The following is a 20,457-nucleotide window of genomic DNA, read 5'->3' on the forward strand; positions in this document are numbered from 1 at the left end:
ACTTTTTATTATTATATTTAATAATATAGTGTTAATACTAATAAACGATTATTATATATATAAAAATTAACGTTAGAAAATTTTGTTATTATTAGATTTGCTGCGGCACGTGGATATTAATATATCATTGAAATGATTATTATAGCAGCAGCATCTTAATTGGTAAACAATTTTTTTGTTATCAGCCAAACTCCCGACTGGAGCCGCCCCCCCCGCCGTGCCCTGCCCATCCCCCCCCGCCGCCATTCGGCGGTATCTCCTGCCATCTACTGATGCTGCCGCGGCTGCTGCCTCTCGCCACGCGTGGGGCGCGGGTCCCCCCCTCTCGCCCCACACGGGGGGGCTACGGGATGGGGGGAGCCACCGGGAGCCCGGCCCCGGTCCCGGCCCGCCCCGGGCGGCCTGGCCGCCCGGGGCGGGCCGGGACCGGGGCCGGGCTCTGCCCGAAACCTCCCCGGGGGAGGGCGAAGGCGCAGCCCTTAAGAGCGGCGGCGGCATCCAGCGCCCCATCCCTGCGCGGCCATGGGGGAGGCGGTGGGAGGCAGCGCGGTACCCCCGCTGCCGCCGTCGGAGGCGGTGGGGGGGCAGGTGAATGCCCTGACCGTCCTGGCCTTACTGGAGAAACTGGTCTCGATGTTGGAAGCGGTGGAAGGGCAACAACGGCAGATGGAACAGAGGCAGCGGGGTTTGGAAGGGGCTGTGCGGGGTATTCAGGGAGACCTAGGGAAATTGTGCCGCAGTCACGGGGCGACCGGGGAAGCGGTGGAGAAGCTGCTGGAGAAGTCGCGGAAGGTGTGTGCCCATACCCGTGCCGTGCGGGAGCGGCTGGAGAGGCAATGCGACCAGGTGCGACGCCTGGAGCAGCATCACGCCCAGCTGCTCCGGCGGGACCGCTTCAAGGTGCTCATCTTCCAGGTGAGAGGCTCTGCGGCCACCCCTGCGCCCCGCATCCCTGCATCCCGGCCCCGCGAGCTCACTCCTGAACTGGAGGGAAGAGCCCTTTTCTGCTCACTCCTAGCAAACTTGGGGAAAGAGCTGTCTTTGTGCGAACTTGGCAAACTTGGGAGAAAAACCTTCTTTTCATCTTGAAAAACTTGGGGAAGGAGCAGTCTTTTGCTAACTCCTAGCACACCTGGGGGGAAAGCCCTCTTCAATTCTTAGCAAATTCAGGAGAAACGCCCGCTTTTACTCTTCGGAAACTTGCAGGGGAAATCCTGTTTTGCTAACTCCTAGCAAACCTGAGGAAAGTTAAGCAGTCTTGTTTGCCAGCTCTCTCGGCAAACAAACGTGGGGGGAAAGTTCTTTATCTTTTTGTGAGCTCCTAGCAAACAAGGGTCAAGAGCCTTTTGTTTTTGCTAACTTTTAGCAGAGTTTGGGAAAAAGCCCCCTTTAACTCATGGCAAACTTGGAGAAAGAGCTGTTGTTTACTGTTAGTGAATCTGAGGAAGGAGCCCTTGTTTTGCTCTTAACAAACCTGGGAAAAGTGCTGCCTTTTCTTCTCGGCAAACTTGGGAAAGAGCCGTCTTTTCCTCATTCTCAGCATACACGGGGAGAAGAGCTGTTCTTTTGTGGATGTTTTTTGGTTTGTGGTGTTTTGTTTTGGCTTTTTAAGCAAACTTGAAGAAAGGGCCCTTTTTTTTTTTTTTTTTAAGCAAACTCAGAAAACTTGAGAAAAGAGCCCATTTTGCTAAATCATAGCAGTGCCCCTAGAAACTGCCATCCCATCTGCCCTCAGAAGCAGGAGAGAGACAGCACTGCAGCTCCCTGTCCGCTCAGGCTCACTCCGCCCCGCTTTGCTCCTCAGGCTCTTCTGGCCCATTCAGGGATGAGCTAAAAATGCAGCTAAAAACTCCACTTCCTGGGAGTCCATCCAGTGATACCAGCAGTTTGCATATTTTCCCCTTTTTAAGCAATGGGCTGGATAGAACACTGCGTGAGCTTTAACTAAACACAGGACATGACTTTCACATCTTTAAAATTAAAAAAAGCAAACAGACCTCCACAACACCCTGGGGGAAGGAAGGAGGGAGAGCAAACATGAGGCTGGAGTAAGCCACAGCTCAGGCACATCACCAGCTCCTCATGCTAAGCTTGTTGGCCGAGTCACTAATTCTGCTCCTTGGGTTGCTGGGTGTTTTCTTTCAATTTAAACAAAGCCAAAACAACAGAGCAGTATTAGATTTTAAAAGCTGGCAGGCCTGGGTAGTACACAGGCACTTCCCCCAGAAAGGAAGCTCCCACCTCCCTGCTTATTGTTCTCCCAAATTACAGTCCAGGCTTGTCAAGCCAGAAGAGGAGGAGCTGCAGCCTGTACGAGCACAGTGGTTTCCACCACAGAAGGAATGTGGAAATTATTCCAGGGACTGGGTAAATTAAAAGACACATGTTCTCTGCAGTTCTGCAAGTAATTTAAGAGCCATTACTGCAAGTCAAAAGACTGCCATCTCCCAGGCCCCATTAGCTAATGACTGGCTCCCCCCTCCAGGTTCAGACCTAGACCCTGAAGGTTTCCCATAGGGAGGGCACACCAGCGTGGCCTGGGGGAGGTAATCTTGTGGCATTTCTGATACCTCCAAGCACGAGAATTAAGGCCTTGCCATTGCAACTACAGCATCTTCCTCCACAGAACTCAAATTTTAGCATTTTAACATGACATAATGCGGAAAGAAAAGACTAAAACACGTGTGTGTGTGTGTGTGTGCGTGCAGGGCACTCCGTGTTACCTTCCTTGGCTAGGGATCTCCATTGCTGCTGGCCCGCAGCAGTGATTTGCAGGGACCGGGTGAAAGTAATGGTAAAACTCACCAAGAAGGTTTGAAGGGTGAAGCAGTATCCCAACAGGGGAGAGCTAGCTTTGCTTGTTTCCTGACACTACGTAGCATCTCTGCAAAGCTAAGGCCTCTCTAAACCTCCAAGTCTTTCCTTAATACCAGATCCTAAAGTGCATAAACCCAAAGCAAAAGACACAGGTCTGTGTCCCAGAACGATGGCTAAATAACATCCACTGCTTCTCCGCCACCCACCACTGGGCTGGTACCTTTGAACAGCAGGTCTGTTCTTCATTGCTTTTACAAGGATTTAGTTGACTCAGTTCCCACCTCTCACTGGAAAATATGTTGCCGTGGCAGGGGGAGATGAACATAACCGATCCCAAGCCGATGCAGATCAGGAGCACAAGCCTTTGAAAAGAAATACTGCAGTTAAATTCAGTAAAAATATTCATCTGTCCGCCGGGAGTTGCTCCTGGCACTGGTCTGCTGCTAACAGGCAGTGTGGCTGTTTGGAAAACCAGGACAGCCAGCAGCGCTTCCCGGGGCGTAGGAGGGTGGCCGGGTGGGCAGCACCCAGGGCTTTCTCCCGCAGAGCCTGGGAGGAGCTGGGATTTTCCACCGAGGAAGCAGCCGCACCCAGAGGGATAGTGGGTGCTTACTGGGCTGTGCCCAGTGCCTGCTGCTGGCCTGGGCAGGCGCCTTACCTGCGTGCCCACCTCCTTGAAATCGCCCCGTGGGGTCTCCTTACAAGCTGGAGGTGGGATGACCTGGTAGTCAGCAGGGCCACCACCTTGCTGGCATAATTGCACAGAAGGAAAAGCAGAAAGGCTGGCTGCGTTTCTGTCCTGCCCCAAGCAGGAATCTATGGAAAAACAATTGCAGGAAGGAGAAGTTATACTGACGTCAGATTTCTGTAAAAACAAAAGGGAAAACTGGATGTCTGAGGCTCCTCTTCAGCTGGGGTATTCTTTTTTTTCCACTGAAAAAAAAAAAAAAAATCCCAAACTTCACACAGCATGTTTCTTGTTAAGACCTGCTTTTCCAGCTTAGGAAGACAGCTCGGCATGAAAATAAAAATACATGTTTGCGAGTTGGTTCTGCGTTCACTATATACTTCAAACTCCCTGATACTTGGTGGGAGCACTGAGCATAGCCAAAACACATGACTGAGCTTCAGCTCTGCATTTTTTGAAACCGTGCTGCTGCCCACCAGCATCAGCTTTCCCTCAGCGTACACGCTGAGAATGAACTACGTTTAGAAAAGTTCATCTATTTACATATTTTCCATTAAAATGCTCTTAGTTTTCTCTCCCTAGACTGTCTGCATATATTTCTTTAATTGGTGACATATTTTCAGGGAGCTCCATTCCAAGCATTTGAGGATGCAAAAGTTATTACAAATGCCACAAGTGACACAGCAATTCAGCAGAACACTAAAGTGACTGTTTTAAAAATCCTTGTTAAGCTTTGGCATTGTTCCCCTCTGTTTTGTTCTCATCACATGATCAGCTTTTTGGTTCTGGTTTGGTGGGGGTTTTGTTTGCTTTTTTAGCTGCAAAAGCAAGATGCAAGATAAAAAAAGGCTCATGTTTAATTTTTTTTTTTAATTAAATGTCATGTTTATTAGTGAATAGGAGAGATAAGTCAAAATTACAGCTTGGGGTCAAGTACACTGAATTCAAGTCCCTTCCAGATGCTGCTCTTGGTTTTCATGCTGAAACGAAGCAAGAGGAGGGCACAGGAAATTTGCCATTTGATTGTACCTTGTTGTTTGGGTCGCTCCAATCATCTTTTGAAAAACTCAAAAATGAACAAGTGAGGGAAACAGAAGAATTACAGGCCATTAATGCTATTATCTAACTACTAAATTTCCCAGTGGAGCTTTGCAGGGAGAATACTCTTATATCGACTAATGACAAAAATTCCTCTCGAGGCTCCTAGGACTTGACCCAGCTGTGGTTTGGGCGGCTGGGGGACGGTGCAGCCAATGCCTCAGCCTACACAGGACCAGGACGTGCAGATGGGCAGCTAGCAACCTCCTCCTCCCCACCCTCCTCCCTCCCTGCGGCAGCATCCCGGGCTGCAGAGCATGCGTTTGTCCAAAGGAAAATAGGTGGAGCTATAGCTGTTTTTAGAAGGATTTGTCATCTTTCAATAAATTTTGTGCTGCAAAACAAGTTTTAGACTAGTAATCATTTAGGCATATAACAGCATCTACAAAGTAGAGAGGAGCCTGGACTGCTGTCAGCATGGGAAAATGCCATCTCCCCTTCTTGAAGGCCATGGCCTCGTACATCCAATTAACAGAACCCAAACCAAAGCACACTGATTTCTCTTTTGTAGCATCAGAGATCCAGCACTTCTGAGTAAATTAGTTACCCGTTCACTCCAGCTGTCCAGTTTTGTAGTACACCATTAAGGATCTTATCTTCCTTTCTGGTAAAAGATAGAGATGAGATTATGACCTATAGGAAGTTCCCGAGAACGGCTGATCAAGGCCACAGGGAAGGCACTGATTTTAACTTTGCAAGTATTGTATTAGCAAGAGTTGTTTTACACAGGGAACTTGCGCTATTCTATTCATCTCCTATGTGGAAAACTAAAATTCAGAGGAGCTAACTACCTGCAGTCAAGCTCATCTGAGAAAATACAAAGCGCTGTTGTTGAACTCGGATGTGAAAAATAAAAAGATGTCTTGCTTTCTCAGAATTTTAGATTAGATCAAGAAGAAAAGATCAAAGTTCTACTTTTTTTGGCATGGAAAATAGGTGTGCAGTTTGTAACAGTTGGCATTTCTCAGTGTATTGTTCTAGTCTTCCTAAATGAAGTACCAGGCTGCTTGAAAAATGTATCAAAACAAAATATAGCTGTCATATAAACTTGTTAGACCAAAAAGTTACCAATAGCCCACTTACAACATGTTATCAGTAACTGTATTTGAAATAGAAACGTCTGTTCCACCACAGAGCGTTCCTGCTATACCACCACCCTATTTCCAAAGCATTTTACTTAATTTATTTTCATTTGCATTTTAATTGTTCCTGTGATACTAAGGTCTTTTAGAAAGGTGAGATAGGAAAGCAGGTCATTCCCATTTTACAAGCGGAGTAATAGATGCCCAGAGGCTGATGTTTTCCCCAGGCCACGCAGGAAGCTTAGATGGAGAGGTGATTTCTTGAATGCCAGTACTGTCCGATAGCCACCTAGGATCTGCTTTTAATTGAATCATCAGCTCATTGCGTAGTGTCTTTTTGTTTGGTTTGTTTTCTCCATAAATACGGATAGTTTGACAGTCTCCTTTCTACTCAGTCACTAACTTGATAAAAATTACAAATTAAAATCTGTGTCCACATTCCTCTAGGGCCTGCACGCAGTACTTTAGTTCAACGTGAAGACTGTAGACAGCTAAACTGACCTTGAGAAGAGCCACACAGGCCCACCTCTGGCTCAGGCTGCACCGTGATCAATCTCATACGACACCACCTTCCCAGATTCGATACTTTAAAAGTTACAACCCATCTTCACTCATTAAAATCAGAGTTTTCTATGCCATTCAGGCACTTTCACCTGAACGTTCAGATGTACGCGATTACCTGGGTTTGGAAAGAACGCACAAGATACGTGAATTATGCTTTATACTGAGCTCTCACACTCTGGGGAATTATTTAAACACTGCACCCACTCATGTAATCCACATTTCATTAACTGCAGTGGAGAGAAAATATAAATATTTGTACTGCAGTTACAGCTGCCTTCACTTAAAGCTGGTGCAGGCTGTCTTTGTTTTGTTATCTTGGTCACTGTTGCCGATAGCTGCAACAACATTATAGGTGTCGGGAGAAGAGCGCTGGCTTTATTAGCTTTCATCTGTGCCAGCGTATCTGACTGAAGCCGCTGGGCCAGAAAGGTGTGTGGAAACCGTACAAGGAAAGCAGATACCAACTGCCAAAACCCCATCCCTTTTTTTGATGCTTTTCATTTTTATATCCTTGAGGTGTATTCATCAACACGCATGAATCCCAGCATATACGATTATATACTGCGTCTATATGGTATAAAATGATTCTGCTTGCCCACGTGCATATTCCTGAGTACCAGAAGCACTATGAGGTAGTCAGGACTATTTTGTTTTTAAAAACAACTATGTACAACATCCTTATACAGCCTTGACAGCAAATTTAACCCAAGCCACTGTTCTCTCCAGTGATCACAATTGCATGCTCAGTCCTGAAATAATGAGCGTGAACTTTGAAGTGCATGTGGCCTTTTTTCCCCTCAACTGTACACTCCAGCCCGCTGGGACAGATCTGAGACTATTACAGCCATTTCACTCAGCACTTACCACCTTCTGTATCTAAAGATAAGTCAGGGCGGGGGGGGCGGGGGGGGGGCGGAGAAAATCCATATGACCAAGTGATGTTGCATGCACTCTGTCTGAAAGTGATAAAAAAGGTAATGAAAAGAGACTATGCAGATCTAAGGCGTAACAATCCTGAAAGAAAAAGGGAGTGTGCGAGGAGCCTCGCTTGCTTTGCATGGGCAGATGCCTGCAAAACCCACCGCAGAACAGAGTGTTTATTGTGCCGCCTCTGAACTCTCGGGGTTGCAGAGCTTCTGCACTCGGCAGTCACAGAGGTCCTTCATTACAAGTTGCAGCATCTGCCTTTGTTCAGCGTGTTGTTTTCAGATACCTTCTTTCTTTCCATGCCCTTTCTTGGTTTGGTTTCTAAAAAGCAGTAATTTTCCTGTTACCTAGAAATGACTACTAGTGTTTTCTAGGTGGTATAGTGTCTGTTTGGTTTTGTGTGCCATAAACTTTTGTTTTTCAAGGAGCCGTCCTGTCCATATTTTTCATATTCACCAATTTACCAACCAAATTTGCCAACTTTTTCTGTAAACAGCTGTAAAATAGCACATACTCTATGCATCGTGGACTGCATGGCTTCTCAGTATCAGCAATCCATTTTTAACAGCAACATACTTTTTTCTAAAAATCCAGTGAAAGCCCTAACTGAATTTTGACATCCAAGATACTTCTCAGATGCAACTAACACCTCTGCAGAGATATTTCCAGTCTTTGGCTTGAGAAACTGAAATCTTGGGCCGGGGGGTGGGGAGGGGGTGTATATGACTTCTGTAGGACTAGGCAGGGGTCTGTAGCACAACCCCTTTAGCCACCACACGATCCCTTCTCCCCAGGGATAGGTGTACAACTACACAGCTAAACTCTTATTGCAAGAGTGTCTAATTTAAATGACAAAGAACAGGATTTCCATTCTGTATACATTCCAAGTCCCTCCAAAAGAGAAATCTTACAGCTGACAGCTCATTAGTCTTAAACTTTACCAGATAATGGTTCAGTGGGCTTTGAGTGGCTTGTTACTGGTTAAATATACTGAAACAACAAGAAGTGTTCAGCATTCTTCATCTCACTGAGGGGAGGGGGGAAGCACAGGGTTTGTGCTTTGTTTATTAAATTTGTGCCGTGTGAACTATGAAACTCAAATATTGTCAATTCTTTCAGGAGGAAAATGAGATCCCTGCCAGTGTTTTTGCAAAAGAGCCTATTCCCAGCATTACAGAAGGAAAAGAGGAGCTTGTGGATGAGAACAAAACACTGGAAGAAACCTTGCACACAGTGGAGTTGTGTTCAGATGATGAAATGTTTCATGAGGAAGATGATGTGGATGACAGTGCAGAGGAGAAAACAGAGGAATCAAGAGCTGAGAAAATTAAAAGATCCAGCCTCAAGAAGGTGGACAGCCTCAAGAAAGCATTTTCCCGCCAAAACATCGAGAAGAAGATGAACAAGATCAGCACAAAGATTGTCTCACCTGAACGGAGAGAAAAGATCAAGAAATCGCTTACTGTACATCATCAGAAATCCTCTTCTTCAAAGAGTTCAGCTTTCAAAGTATCTCCCATCGCGTTCAATGTGAAGAAAGCCCGTGAAGGAGAAAGCCCCGCTGAAGCTGAGGACAGACCGACAGAAACTACAAGCAACGACCAAGCTGAAAACGAGGATGAAATGTCATTCGCCGACATGCACTCCGATATGACACCTACCACCTCCCTGGCTGAGGAGGGCAAAGCAGTAGCCGATTCTCTAGAGAAGGAAGCCAGAATGGTAGGGAATGCCAGGATGGACAACAACATTGAGCTGTCCATTGTTGAAGATGATGAAGAGTATGGGGTGCCTCTAGAAGTTTCTAGCCAGAAACTGTACGATGAAAGAAACAACCCAGTCGGCGGGGAAACGGAACAATCTGATGAAGAAACGACCCAAGCAGCTGTCCTGCAGATAGACCACACAGCGTAATCAACCCGAGCCTTCCTTCGCCTTCCCGATGCACAGTTTTACTTAGGCGAGTAACTGGTTTCTGCTACACAGCCAGTCGTAGTAATTCAGCTTCTTCCATCCTTTTCTCTGCAGTGGTAATTTATTGCATCGTGTTGGAATGCAGAGTGAACGAGGTCAATGACACAGGCTGCAACATGCTCCGTTTTAGGCCAAGTCACCAGTGTTTATGAATTTAGAGATGCTGTCAGCTGGCATAAAAGACTATCAGGAAACGAGCACGTCTACTAGGAGCAAGCTGGTCAGCTGGCTTCCTCATAGTTAGGTCAAAGGAACGCATGGAGAGTAGTCAAAACCCAGACTTTTTTGTTCTGCTTTCTTCTCTCAGTATTTCACAGCACTGTGAGTAGTTTTGTATGTAAATGTAGAAATACCAACGAGAACATTTGATTCGGGTTTCCTTGCTATGCTCCGTGAATACCAACAGCCTCAGTAACCACGCAGTCACGTATGGTCGGTTTGGGGCTTTGCTCCACGATGCTGTATGACTAAAAGAGCAGAGGAAAAGTTGGCTTCATCCATTTCAGTCAGGGAAGGATTTTTGCCAGTAGTCTCTCGCCATTCACTTAGAAGAAATGACTGTGTTTAGGTGGAAATGAAAAAATGTTTTCTAATCTACCGGAGTTATGGAAGTACGTTAGTGACAAGCATGAATGTATGATCAGTTACTGTACCTTTAACGGATGAGAAATGGAGAAGAAGAAAAAAAATAGAAACACAGAAGGAATTTGATAGGAACATGGAGATAGTCTGAAGAAAGTATGAGATGCTATGAAATGTAATTTTTAAAAAAAAGGCAAAAATAAAACCCCAAAATATTAAATCTATATTCCCAGCTTAAAGTATATATACTTAGATAACACTAATTAATTTTTAGTCTCTATAGCAATATACTATCAAACTTTGCACCTGGCACAACTTTGTATCTCAGAGTATTTTGAAAATAGCATAATTTATCTTTTTACAAGTATTTCATATATAGAGCTATATCTACACAGAATTTAGATAACTACAGGGATGTAAGGACAATTTTTTCAAAAAAAGTTAAATACTCTTTTAAGCACGTCTAAAAGGGAACAAAGTGTTACGGATTGAACTTCATAGCAGGGATGAGTTTACGTAAGGATGACTCGGCAAAGCCACAAGATTTGATTCTCTGCTAATAACTTTCATCAAAGCCACCTACCTACTCTCAAAATTACCAGTCTGTGATTTTTCAAAATTAATTGAAACTGAGAGGTTACGGGGTAGTTTGTTCACTATGAATGTTCATTCTTGTCACTTAACAAAGGTAAGGGGGAAGGGAGGAAAGGGAAGCATAATGCCCACAACAGTTACCTTACATCCTTGTTTGCTTATGCAGTGGATTATTTTTTTATATATATATAAAAATATATATAAAATTCTACTGATACTTAACATTGCACTAAAAGGTTGCTTCCTTCAACTTGTATTTAGTACCACAAATTACAGGGGAAATAAAAACTACAAAAAACAAAACTATCATTATGATATGATTAACAGGTATTACTCCACAGGGGTAATATCTGTTACCAGTAAATCACACTGGAAGTTAGTTGGTAAGAGCTTAGTGTAGGCGAGTACTATCAAGAGTTAAGCTCTTAAGTGTGTGGTATCATACAGGTGATACTGTCTGTAAGAAAAATCATGGCATAACTCGTGCAGCTATATTTTTATTTTGTATTAACTACAATGGATTTCAATCATTTTTACTTGTAACTAACTACAAAAATGACAAATAAAAGCATAACATAAAGCACACAGCCACGTCAGTCTTTGGGAGAAGCAGCCTGAGAGGCTGGCAAAGATGAAATTTAAAGGTCAAGCATTTATTACTAAAGTTCATGTCCCTATTGTACCTATACCATTTTCTTTCTCATCCTCTGCTGTTATTTAGCAACGTGAACAGCAGTGCTTTGCTTTCCAAACACTTGTCAGATCTCTAGCCCATCCAAATGTAGTCAGGCACTTTCCAAAATCTGCTAGCTCCATCTGCATTTTTTATTGGACTGCAGCACACTTCTAATACTTTAAATAGTCCTTAAAGCATATTTATATTGAAGTGTATACTCTGTTTATGCACACAGATAAACTCATGTCTTCTAGAGTGCCACATAGTCTTTAGCAGGCTTAATTTTACTGACAGTCCAAAGAATGCACGTTTAACCTTTATGTAACAGCTGTCAACTTCCCACAGCCACCCAGCGCTAACCAGGAACCCCAACATCATGTTTACATTTCCCTTTCAGATATGCCTGGTTTGTTTGTCCTGCTAAGCTTTAATGCAAACAATACCCCTGGCCACGCTTTATACAGTTTGAGAGATGCTGAAACGAATCCCATGCGCAGTGTGTTAAGAGCATTACAATGCCATCCAGTAAAACCATTGGAAATGCGGATACCGAGCATCTGTGAGAATTAATTCAAATACCCACTTCAGGATACGTTACGCACACAGCCATCAGTTGCAGGACTAGAATTAAATGTTTTCTCCATCATGATCACACATTTACAAGGATGAGCAGGCCTGTAATCCTAACATAAGGAACCATGCTTTGCAAGAGAGAAAAATGTTTGCTCAACTCATGAATGTCTGATTTGGTGCTGTCCTATAAACCAGAGGAAGAAGCAAGCTCAGGATCCTGAGATGTCACCAGGCTCTTTCTTCCCCTCTCCTCCTATTCTGGAGTCTTGACTGAAAACATTAGTCTGCAAAACTTACTGTTTTGGGGAGGAGACAGACTGAAGCACCAGCAGCACTGTATTCTTTCAAGTATCTGAAGTATGTGCCTGGATCTTGTCAGGCTGGCAGATGTCACACATACGCATGGGTATTCCATGCTTGTGCTGACAGGTTTGTCTACATAATTACTTTTTGAAAAAACTGCTTGTTTACCCTTCCTGACACAGTAACACAGGTACGGCGCCTGCCTGTGAGCTCCGCTCGTACCATTATTACTTGGAAGACCTGACCTGTTAGCTGCTGCATGGATTCAGAGTCTGACCTCCACTGAAATCAGTGGGAGCGTTGCACAAAGAAAGAGGGTGTGATGAAGTCCTTACGGTATAAATATTTAAACTAGCAGCACTCAGCAGCTGCTGATACTTCCATTTTCAATGCCAGAAATCCAGCTGACATTTCTGTCCCCTTTTAGGGGAAAGGGCAAAGAGCATCCCGTTGACCCCCACGCGCTAATCCATGAGCCAGCTCCTCCGTGAAAAGGCACAGATAGGGGCTTTCTGGACCATTTCACTGTCAAATAAGAGAGTGCAGTGAAAGCCCTCAGACGGGCCTGACTGAAACATGTTTGACAATTAAAGAGACAGAAGAAAGGAAGAAGAAAAGGATCAGAAGGTAAAAATATACCTGTATGCCTTTTACACCGATGCAGTGAAACCCATTTGTCGTTACAGGCTGTGATGCCACACAGTTACACAGCTGAAGCCTGATAGTCACACACTTCAAAAGAAAAAACAAAACAACAAAAAAAAAAAAAGGAAAAAAAAAAGAAAAAAAAAGGGGTAAACTCAGAAGAATTAGTGAAGCAATGGCAATTTGCTAGAGGGCAAACTGCTCGCCAAGGGACCAGTCCAACCCTGAATGTCAATGGAAAGCCTTCAGCTGGCTCAGACAACTCTCTGAGCCGTACAATGTGTTTGGGCCACACGTACAACTCCTGTGACCATCAGTAAGAGCTGCACGCGTAGATACAGGACATGAGATCCGTGTATCTCCCCAATCCAATCTGCTTAGCTCATCAACAGAATAAAAAGTTTTACTGCCATCAGCATGGCAGATGCAACAGTGTGGCAGAAAGGAAAGCTATAGCCTGCTTTGCAGGGTGCATTGTGAGCAAAATTTCAAGCAAAGTTCTGACCGCAGGGTCTTCGCTATCGGTAACTGCAAACAACGGAGCAAGCGTAGCTCCAACTCCTGAAAATAAAGTCACGTACGCAGGTAGACATGTTTTACTGTGACCCACTAAGACACACATGCTCGCTCTGGGTGTCAAGAGAACGCTGGCAAGTAGTCTTCCTGCATGCAAAGAAGGTTGACCGGTGGAGCAAAGCAAGCACGCAGCTGTTTGGCCCCAGTCCTGGTTAGGGTTTTGCCTAGGCAACTAAACAACTGGCAGGAAACAACTGCCAGAGCAGCCCGGAGGGTGCTGACTCAGCACATAAGTATCCGCCGCTCTGACTCACAGCCCTTACTTTCCCAAATAAATGGAAAAAGGCTGATAGCCACTTTCCACCACTTTAAACTGCCCGTTTGCCAGGGTCTTGTTTCAGAATCTGCATTTGAACCAGCATCAACCCCAGGCTGAGCCTAAGTGCATGCATAAAGAAATTTTAATCAGCATACTTGCAGCTGTCGGTGGCGGCTGATCTTTATGCCCTCCTTTTGATCAAAATGCCTTTTTTCTCTTCCTCTCACTCCGCCAAGTCATTTGCAGGAGTCTGAAGTGCACACATTCAAATAAGGAACTCACTCTAACTGCATGTTGAGAACTGATAATCAATGTCATCTTTAATTTTTCTTACACGGTTATCCCCTTTAATGGAGTGTGCGGTGGTAACTGAGAATAAATCCGCTTTGGGTTAAGCTAGAGATTGTTATTTATTTTTCTTTCAGATCAGAGATTAATATTGCTGTATGACCGTTGGCACTAACCTCTTTTTCCATAGCAACACTAAAGAGAACATAAACTATGAGTCATAATTTCTCTCTGGAGGACTTTTTTGTAATTATGATCATTCCACAGTTCCTAAAATATGTTAGCTGATATATAGCTCTGGTATAACAGCTTTGATTTTCCTTCGTTTGAACACACAGGCAGAAAGAAGAGACTTCCATTATTTTCCCTTTCTCAGGCTGAGCTAAACACTACACAAAGTACCATACATTCATTATTCATTATAACTGTGCAGCTTCTAAAAACTCCACAGCAATCTTTTCCCTATAAAGGTGGAACAGATTTCCTCACTTTCAGTAACCTTAAATGATACTGACCTTCTGGAAGAAAACTCGTGTCCTTTCTACCATGGTTAGTAAATTGGGGTCTGACAGCTCGAATTGATCCAAACTGGAAGCCGTGTTATACTGGGTGGCAGCAAGGTTGGACACTAGCATTGCTCCTCTGCCAGTCGATAGCTTTAAACTCTCCAACACCTCCTCTCCCACGGAACACAGCTGCAATACACAGCCCAGGTTTAGTAATAAACATGGTTCTCTTTACTCCCTTCAGTACTGGCCTTGGAACAACTTGTCCATACAGCTTCTTGGAATATCTTAACAGATGATCACACCAGATCATCACAAGAGATTGTAAGACTTTTTTGTGGGTGCAACTGCCTCCTACGTTCCCCTTACTCGACAGTCTGCTGTGCGCTAGTGCAAAGCAGTCAGAAAACCTATAGCACCTGTTGCAGGAGAAGAATTAGGAAAAACAGTTAGCAAGCCCAAGGGGACATGCACTCAGTCAACAGTCAAAACCCAAAACGGAGAGACAGAGCAAGCTCTCAGTGGGATCCCCAACAGCTAAACCAAATGCCGATTGCACTGACAAAGGATGCACGGCTTGCTATCACCTTGCCAGGATGAAGCAGCAGCGCGCACAGGCTCAGGCTTGTGCAGGCACACAACGAAACACCAGAACACCAATTAACATAGTATCAATCGCTCCACACTCCTCCCTAAAGGTTTGGGGGGAAAAAAAACCCCAAACGTTCAAAGTCCTGAACACAGGGAGGACATTGTAACAGGCAGGTCATTGTAACGCCCTATGCCATTAACTCCGGCGAGGAGAGTCTGGCTCTGCCTGCTTTACTCCTCCCATCAGGCTTAAGCTGCGTAGAAGTACGGGTGAGGTGAACTGTGCTAGATACCGAAAATGTGCAAGACAGTGTTAGGAACAAATCGCACACAGGGGATGTCTGCACTGCACACCATGTACACATACCTCATTTAGATCAAGTACCAGGCACAGCCTAACTACAGAAACACAACACTCCATTCAAGCAAATTTATCTTATTTCTCAGCTACTTAGCTCCTGATGTCCCACGCTATTCATTTAAAGCAAGCTTCACCATCTTTTCAGTACACTGCCAACTACAGTTATATATGCCCTTATATTACTTGTTCCTTCTGACATGCCTGTAGGCAAATAAGCCCCGTGAGGGTGACAACATGAGCTGCATTAACCAGCTGCCTGGTCCCTGCATCATTACAACTCAACACAGGGCTGTGAGAGACATGGAAAAGGGGACAGTAAGAACGTCTGACTAGCGGTAAACAAATTATGAACACACAGAAGTTGTCTGCGTTTGCAGTCGATCGTCACTTCCACACTATCACAGTGAAAGCTATACTCACTATGTGACTTCTTTTCAATAACCTTCATTTTCCTACAAGGTTTACTATTTACTGTTGATGATTGCTGGAGATTGGAAGTCAGTGAGCAGGTTATGATTGAAAACATTAAGAGGTGATATGTCATGAAAGACCTGTGACCCATGTAATTAGGTCCTATGTAAATCTGAGAAGAAAGGGGTTTCTGTTTGCATGTCCAGGTGTCAGCTCTTTGGAAGAATGACTTTATCCTCCGCGTGCCACTGCACACCTCTTCAAATGAAAGGCAAGCCTGCAGTACATCGAAGCCTGTGTTTCTGGGTTAGGTTTAACAGCATGGAGATCTCAATTAAAGCAAGATCGTATTATGCAGTAGCACTAAAATACTATGTATGACATACATACGTAATATATATGACACCCAGTTTAAAATAAGGTGAGAACCTGGAAAAGTTTTCATGGATTTTGGAGCGGTTGTAAATTCTTTCACTAAAAAAAAAAGTAAGACTGACAGGATCCAGTCCTAAAAATCAATCCATCTGATATTTTTGTTTGATCAGTTCCCATTCCTTCTTAATGATACAATAGTTGACATCCAGCTGGGAATGGAGGGAGGCATTAAGACAGGAAGAAGTGCGTGGGAGGAGAAAACAAATAGGAAAATGTGGGTAACAAACGAAACAGTGGGATGTGCATAAGAGAGAGAAAGTGTGAGGGAAGGAGTCAGTGGGAAGGATGAGGAACTGAAGGAAGGAGCTGAAAGGCTGCCGAGAAAGAAACACCGGCAAAGTGCCAGGGCAGAGACAAAGTCCTCAAAGCAAAGGATGGGACAGAACCCAACAGGCACCAACAAAACAGGGAAAACAAAGAAAAACAAGAGTCAGTAAGGTCTAGGGTTCAAAAGGATGGAAATGAGAGCAGGGAATCGGAAAGACTGTGGGATAGCTGCCATATAAAAGACAGTAACAGTGAGGAAAGAGCACAATATTTAATATATCATGTCCCTACCTACCAATCAGCATTGCAGAGGCAGTGCCCTGGATTTAGGTCTAGAAGTGACTTTTACTGTGCAATGTTGTCAATACCTTTTGGTTTGCTTGTATTATTTTTGTTTTGAGAGAGAAAAGTTAGTCAGGAGTAGGCAAAAGCAGTATCTTATTCACACACATCAGAAAAGCTCAGCCTGATCCTGCAGAAGCCCATGCTGGGAACTGCCCCTTCCCAGGTCTGCTGCACAAGCTCGCACAAGACCATGCATATGCCATGTCGACTTGCTTCCAAAAATGCTTGTGGGGAGGCGGGGGCTAGCAGGAGAGAGAACAAATGCTGGTAACAGCAGGATGGGGTCTCCGCTTGTCCAGACATTTAGCTAATCCCCCACTGAGTACAGACCTTCTGCAGACATGGGGCAGGCAGGGTGTGCAAGAAACACTGAGGAATGCACCTCCAGCAGCTGGATTTCCCTGCCAGATCACTGAATCCTAATGGTTTGCTGGAACAGAGCCAAAGGGATTTCTTTGCTATTGCAAATGGGGTTTTGGGAAAGCAAACCCAGCTCTCCTCCTCCACCGAGCCTCACCCCCTTGCTTTGCCAAGTCTGCTATATTAAGATACTAGGCAGCCATGCTGGCTGGGCCATTTCTCCTTCGTGCTTGGCCTCCCGTGGGAGTTGCTCCATTCTCACATATCTGCAGAGAAACAGCTTGTTCTTTCTGGCTTTCCTCAATTTCTTTTTTTAGTGGTGCCTTTCTGCCACTTCGCACAACAGAGGCCAGGTTCTGTTCTGATGCCAGCATGGACCTGCTGAATCCCCTTCCCACCGTGCAGCCCCCAGATCAGGAGCAGCTTCCTCCTGCTCCACTCCTAACATCTTCTAGGTTATTTCCTGACCGTTTCTTGTGCTTTTCCAGAAGCTATCCAGTTTGCTGTATAATTCTCTCCTAAAATGAAAGGCATTACTATGAATTTTTGTTAATGGCTCATAGGATACAGGGGGTTTTGTACCTGCCGTACCTGGATAATTTTCTACACGGAAGAGGGAAACGGAAAAAATGATGACGAGCTTTGGAGCCAATGGAAGGCAAACCTGGACTAGGACGCTTTAAAAGGGAAATGTCTCCTTGCCTACTTGTTTACTGCTGTCATACTTCAGTGCCTGAAAAGAAAGTCTCCTTCTGTAGAGAGGAAGGGAGAAATGTATTACTGAGAGAAAAAAAAAAAAAAAAAAAAAAAGACAGTGGAAACTCAGGAGTTGTATGGATTCTTTGTCATACAACTTTACAGTGACACATATGTATCTCATACATGTGCATATATACATGCTACACCTATATATATACACACGTGTGACACACATGTATCTCTGTATGCATACCTGTATATCCATCTGTACTATTTAGCACAAGAATTAACGTGCTACACCCTAAAAAAACATATTTGGCATCCATTAATCCATCTCATTAATTTTGAAGACACCTGCACATCTGTAACTCATTCTATAAACTCATACAAAGTCCCTGAAAAGTTATCCTCCTGACTTTTCTTATAGTGCCTATACTATCACAGTATTCAGCATCTACTCTGAAAAACTAAACAAATGCAGGCGATCCTTTTTTTGCATCCTGTGACAGTAGTCCAAATCTACGCCAGCAGTAGGAGACTAAGAAAATCCAAATGTGTTTAGAGAAAATCAGGGACAAAAGAACTTGACTTGGTGGTTCTTGATCGTATGTAAGAGTTACTCAAGCTGCAGCTCTAATAGGAGCAATTTTGTATTAGAGTGTTTCACTTTATAAGGATTTCACAAAATCACTTTGCAAGTCTTTCACACACGGTTTTGCACAATATTTTTCAGGCAGAGGCAATGTCCACACGGACAGACGCAAGCTCGCTCTGCCCACGCTTCAAGCCAACTGGAAGACATGTTAAATGTCAGATGTTGCCCCAAGCTAATATGCCACGTCTCTTATTAGCTCAAATGGGGCACTGCACTAACTACATCCATATGATGCCTGGTCAGCTCAAAACACAGACAGGGTGAGATCATCTCTGCCTGTACAATAATGATAGGCAACATAGCCAGAGAGTTTTGCCTGCACAAACAAGGCAGTTGCAAGGGGTATTACTCCACTGCTGCTCCGTTAATGCCTAACCTACCCCAAGAACAAAATAGATCCCCAGATTATAGTTAAAATATATATACACACACACACATCTGGTAAATATTTTACATGTAGCAAGTACTGAGTAATCATTTTTTTCTCCAACTCAGAACTCATCTGATTTGCTTGTTATAGAGAAACCTCCTCTTTGATGCCACTGGAGCAATCTGAAAGATTATTTTTGGCTCTATAAATCTTAATCATCACACTACAATACAGTGCTTGGTGTCTGCTCACATTTTCTTTGTACAAGGCTCCAATAAGACAGTAAAGAAGGGATCAGCTAAGCTCTTCAGTGGCTTTCTTCTGGTCAAAATCCTCTGGGAATGTGGCATGCAAAATTGCCGGTGGACTCAGCAGCAAGGCGTGTGCCTGCCCTTCCATGATACAGGGGCCCATCCACTGGGGCTCTGGGCAAAGGTCACTAGCAGATTCATTGCCAGCAGCAGTTCTGCCATCCAGATGACCACAGGGACTTGAGGTGGAAGAAGTGCCAAGATGCTTACAGAGAATAATTACTTTGTGTAGATAATGACAAGGCTTTAGCCTACTTCCATATCGCCACTGTGATGGAGACATTTTACTCGTTAAGATTATATATTATTCAGTGAGCTCTGCCATCTTTCTCCAAATATTATTTTCACTCAACAATGTAGCTGGCCAAACACTGCAAAAAAGCAGTAGCTGAAAAAATTATTTGTCAGGAAATAGGGTTTCCTTTCCTCCACCTAATGCATTCCAGCAAGTTCCAGCTACATTGCTCCCTCCCAGCATTTAACTTGACAAAGCATGTAGTGAGCCTGGCAAGAACCTGAAGATGTCAAATGTTCATGATTATCAGCATTAACAGTTGTTATTGTTCTTATAGCAATAGTTAAAGCTTGCCCTTAGTAAGAAATGTTCTTTTTTTCCCCGACTAATAGAAATTTCTTGTGCACAATAATCCTCTTTACATAGCATTGTGATATTTTCAGATTTTCATGTTCACCTTTAAAGCTACATGAATACTGCCTGGTGAGGAAAAGCCTGCTACATTCAATACATATTATAGCTTCATTCTTAACTGGATTTAGTACAGTGACCATTTGTTGTTGTTCCTTTCCCAAGCTGCTGCCTTCTAAGTCTCTTGCTTGTTTTCCATCCATATTTCGCTACCGTTACCACCATGATTTGCATTATCAGGTCGGTTTTCACTAGGCTTCTAGTAAGATATGTTAAACTTTGCAGCCACCTAACTATACTACTTTATTTTTTTTTTTGTGGTAGCAATAGGGGAGGTGGGGTCCTGACCTTCATCGGCAATGGCATTCTGGAATCATTTGTTGTGTCATCCATTTATTCCGACCATACAGTAAAACTCCTTATGTCGCTGCTTGCCTTCAAATCTGAGTTTGTACCTAAGGTACTCAAAAGTGCCATTTTCAGAAACACAATCATCAATGGTTAAACTGAGAGGTAAGTATGGGGAGCTTAATTCTACCCCTGTATAGGGGGATGCAGTTTCGGAATGAATGCACTGAAGCCAGTGGAGCTGTGGAAGCTCTGCCTATTCTGTGTAGCAGAAAAGATGATCGTGGACCAGACTCCCCGGCACAGCTAGGCTGGAATTACAGAATTCTTGTTTGTAGGAATACAGAAGCCCTATTTGAGCTTCTTCAAAAGACAGTCTCTTTACTACCTTCAAGACTAAAAGCCTGACCTGAGAGCCAATCGACTGATTCAAATCAACTTCAGCATGCTTTGCATCTGATTAAAATCAAGATCCCCTTCTTTGCTGTAACTTCCCCAAATACTTT

At 44.0% G+C, this 20,457-nt stretch overlaps 1 protein-coding gene and 1 long non-coding RNA gene across 2 annotated transcripts in view; one reads left to right on the plus strand and one right to left on the minus strand.

The window, feature by feature from the left end:
* Positions 1-20,457, minus strand: part of LOC114016187 (uncharacterized) — a 52,632-nt gene that overhangs the window by 24,487 nt on the left and 7,688 nt on the right. Inside the window, exons 5-7 of the long non-coding RNA XR_008733569.1 lie at positions 5,151-5,207; positions 3,476-4,560; positions 3,038-3,179 (exon numbers count right to left, since the gene is read on the minus strand). This is a non-coding gene — a long non-coding RNA (uncharacterized LOC114016187). The remainder of the gene's footprint in view (positions 1-3,037; positions 3,180-3,475; positions 4,561-5,150; positions 5,208-20,457) is intronic.
* Positions 475-10,911, plus strand: CAVIN2 (caveolae associated protein 2). The gene is made up of 2 exons (XM_005440468.4): positions 475-915; positions 8,296-10,911. Exons 1-2 carry the CDS (start codon positions 523-525, stop codon positions 9,088-9,090), a joined length of 1,188 nt encoding a protein of 395 aa, XP_005440525.2. The 5' UTR covers positions 475-522; the 3' UTR covers positions 9,091-10,911.

Source organism: Falco cherrug, chromosome 8 (genome assembly GCF_023634085.1).
Source record: "Falco cherrug isolate bFalChe1 chromosome 8, bFalChe1.pri, whole genome shotgun sequence".
NCBI classification, from domain to species: Eukaryota; Metazoa; Chordata; class Aves; order Falconiformes; family Falconidae; genus Falco; species Falco cherrug.

Excerpts from the sequence above, each read along its gene's own strand:
- CAVIN2 (XM_005440468.4), top strand. The coding sequence starts at position 523 with ATGGGGGAGGCGGTGGGAGGCAGCGCGGTACCCCCGCTGCCGCCGTCG. Across the intron at positions 916-8,295 it reads TCAAGGTGCTCATCTTCCAG|GAGGAAAATGAGATCCCTGC; the intron begins GTGAGAGGCTCT and ends CAATTCTTTCAG.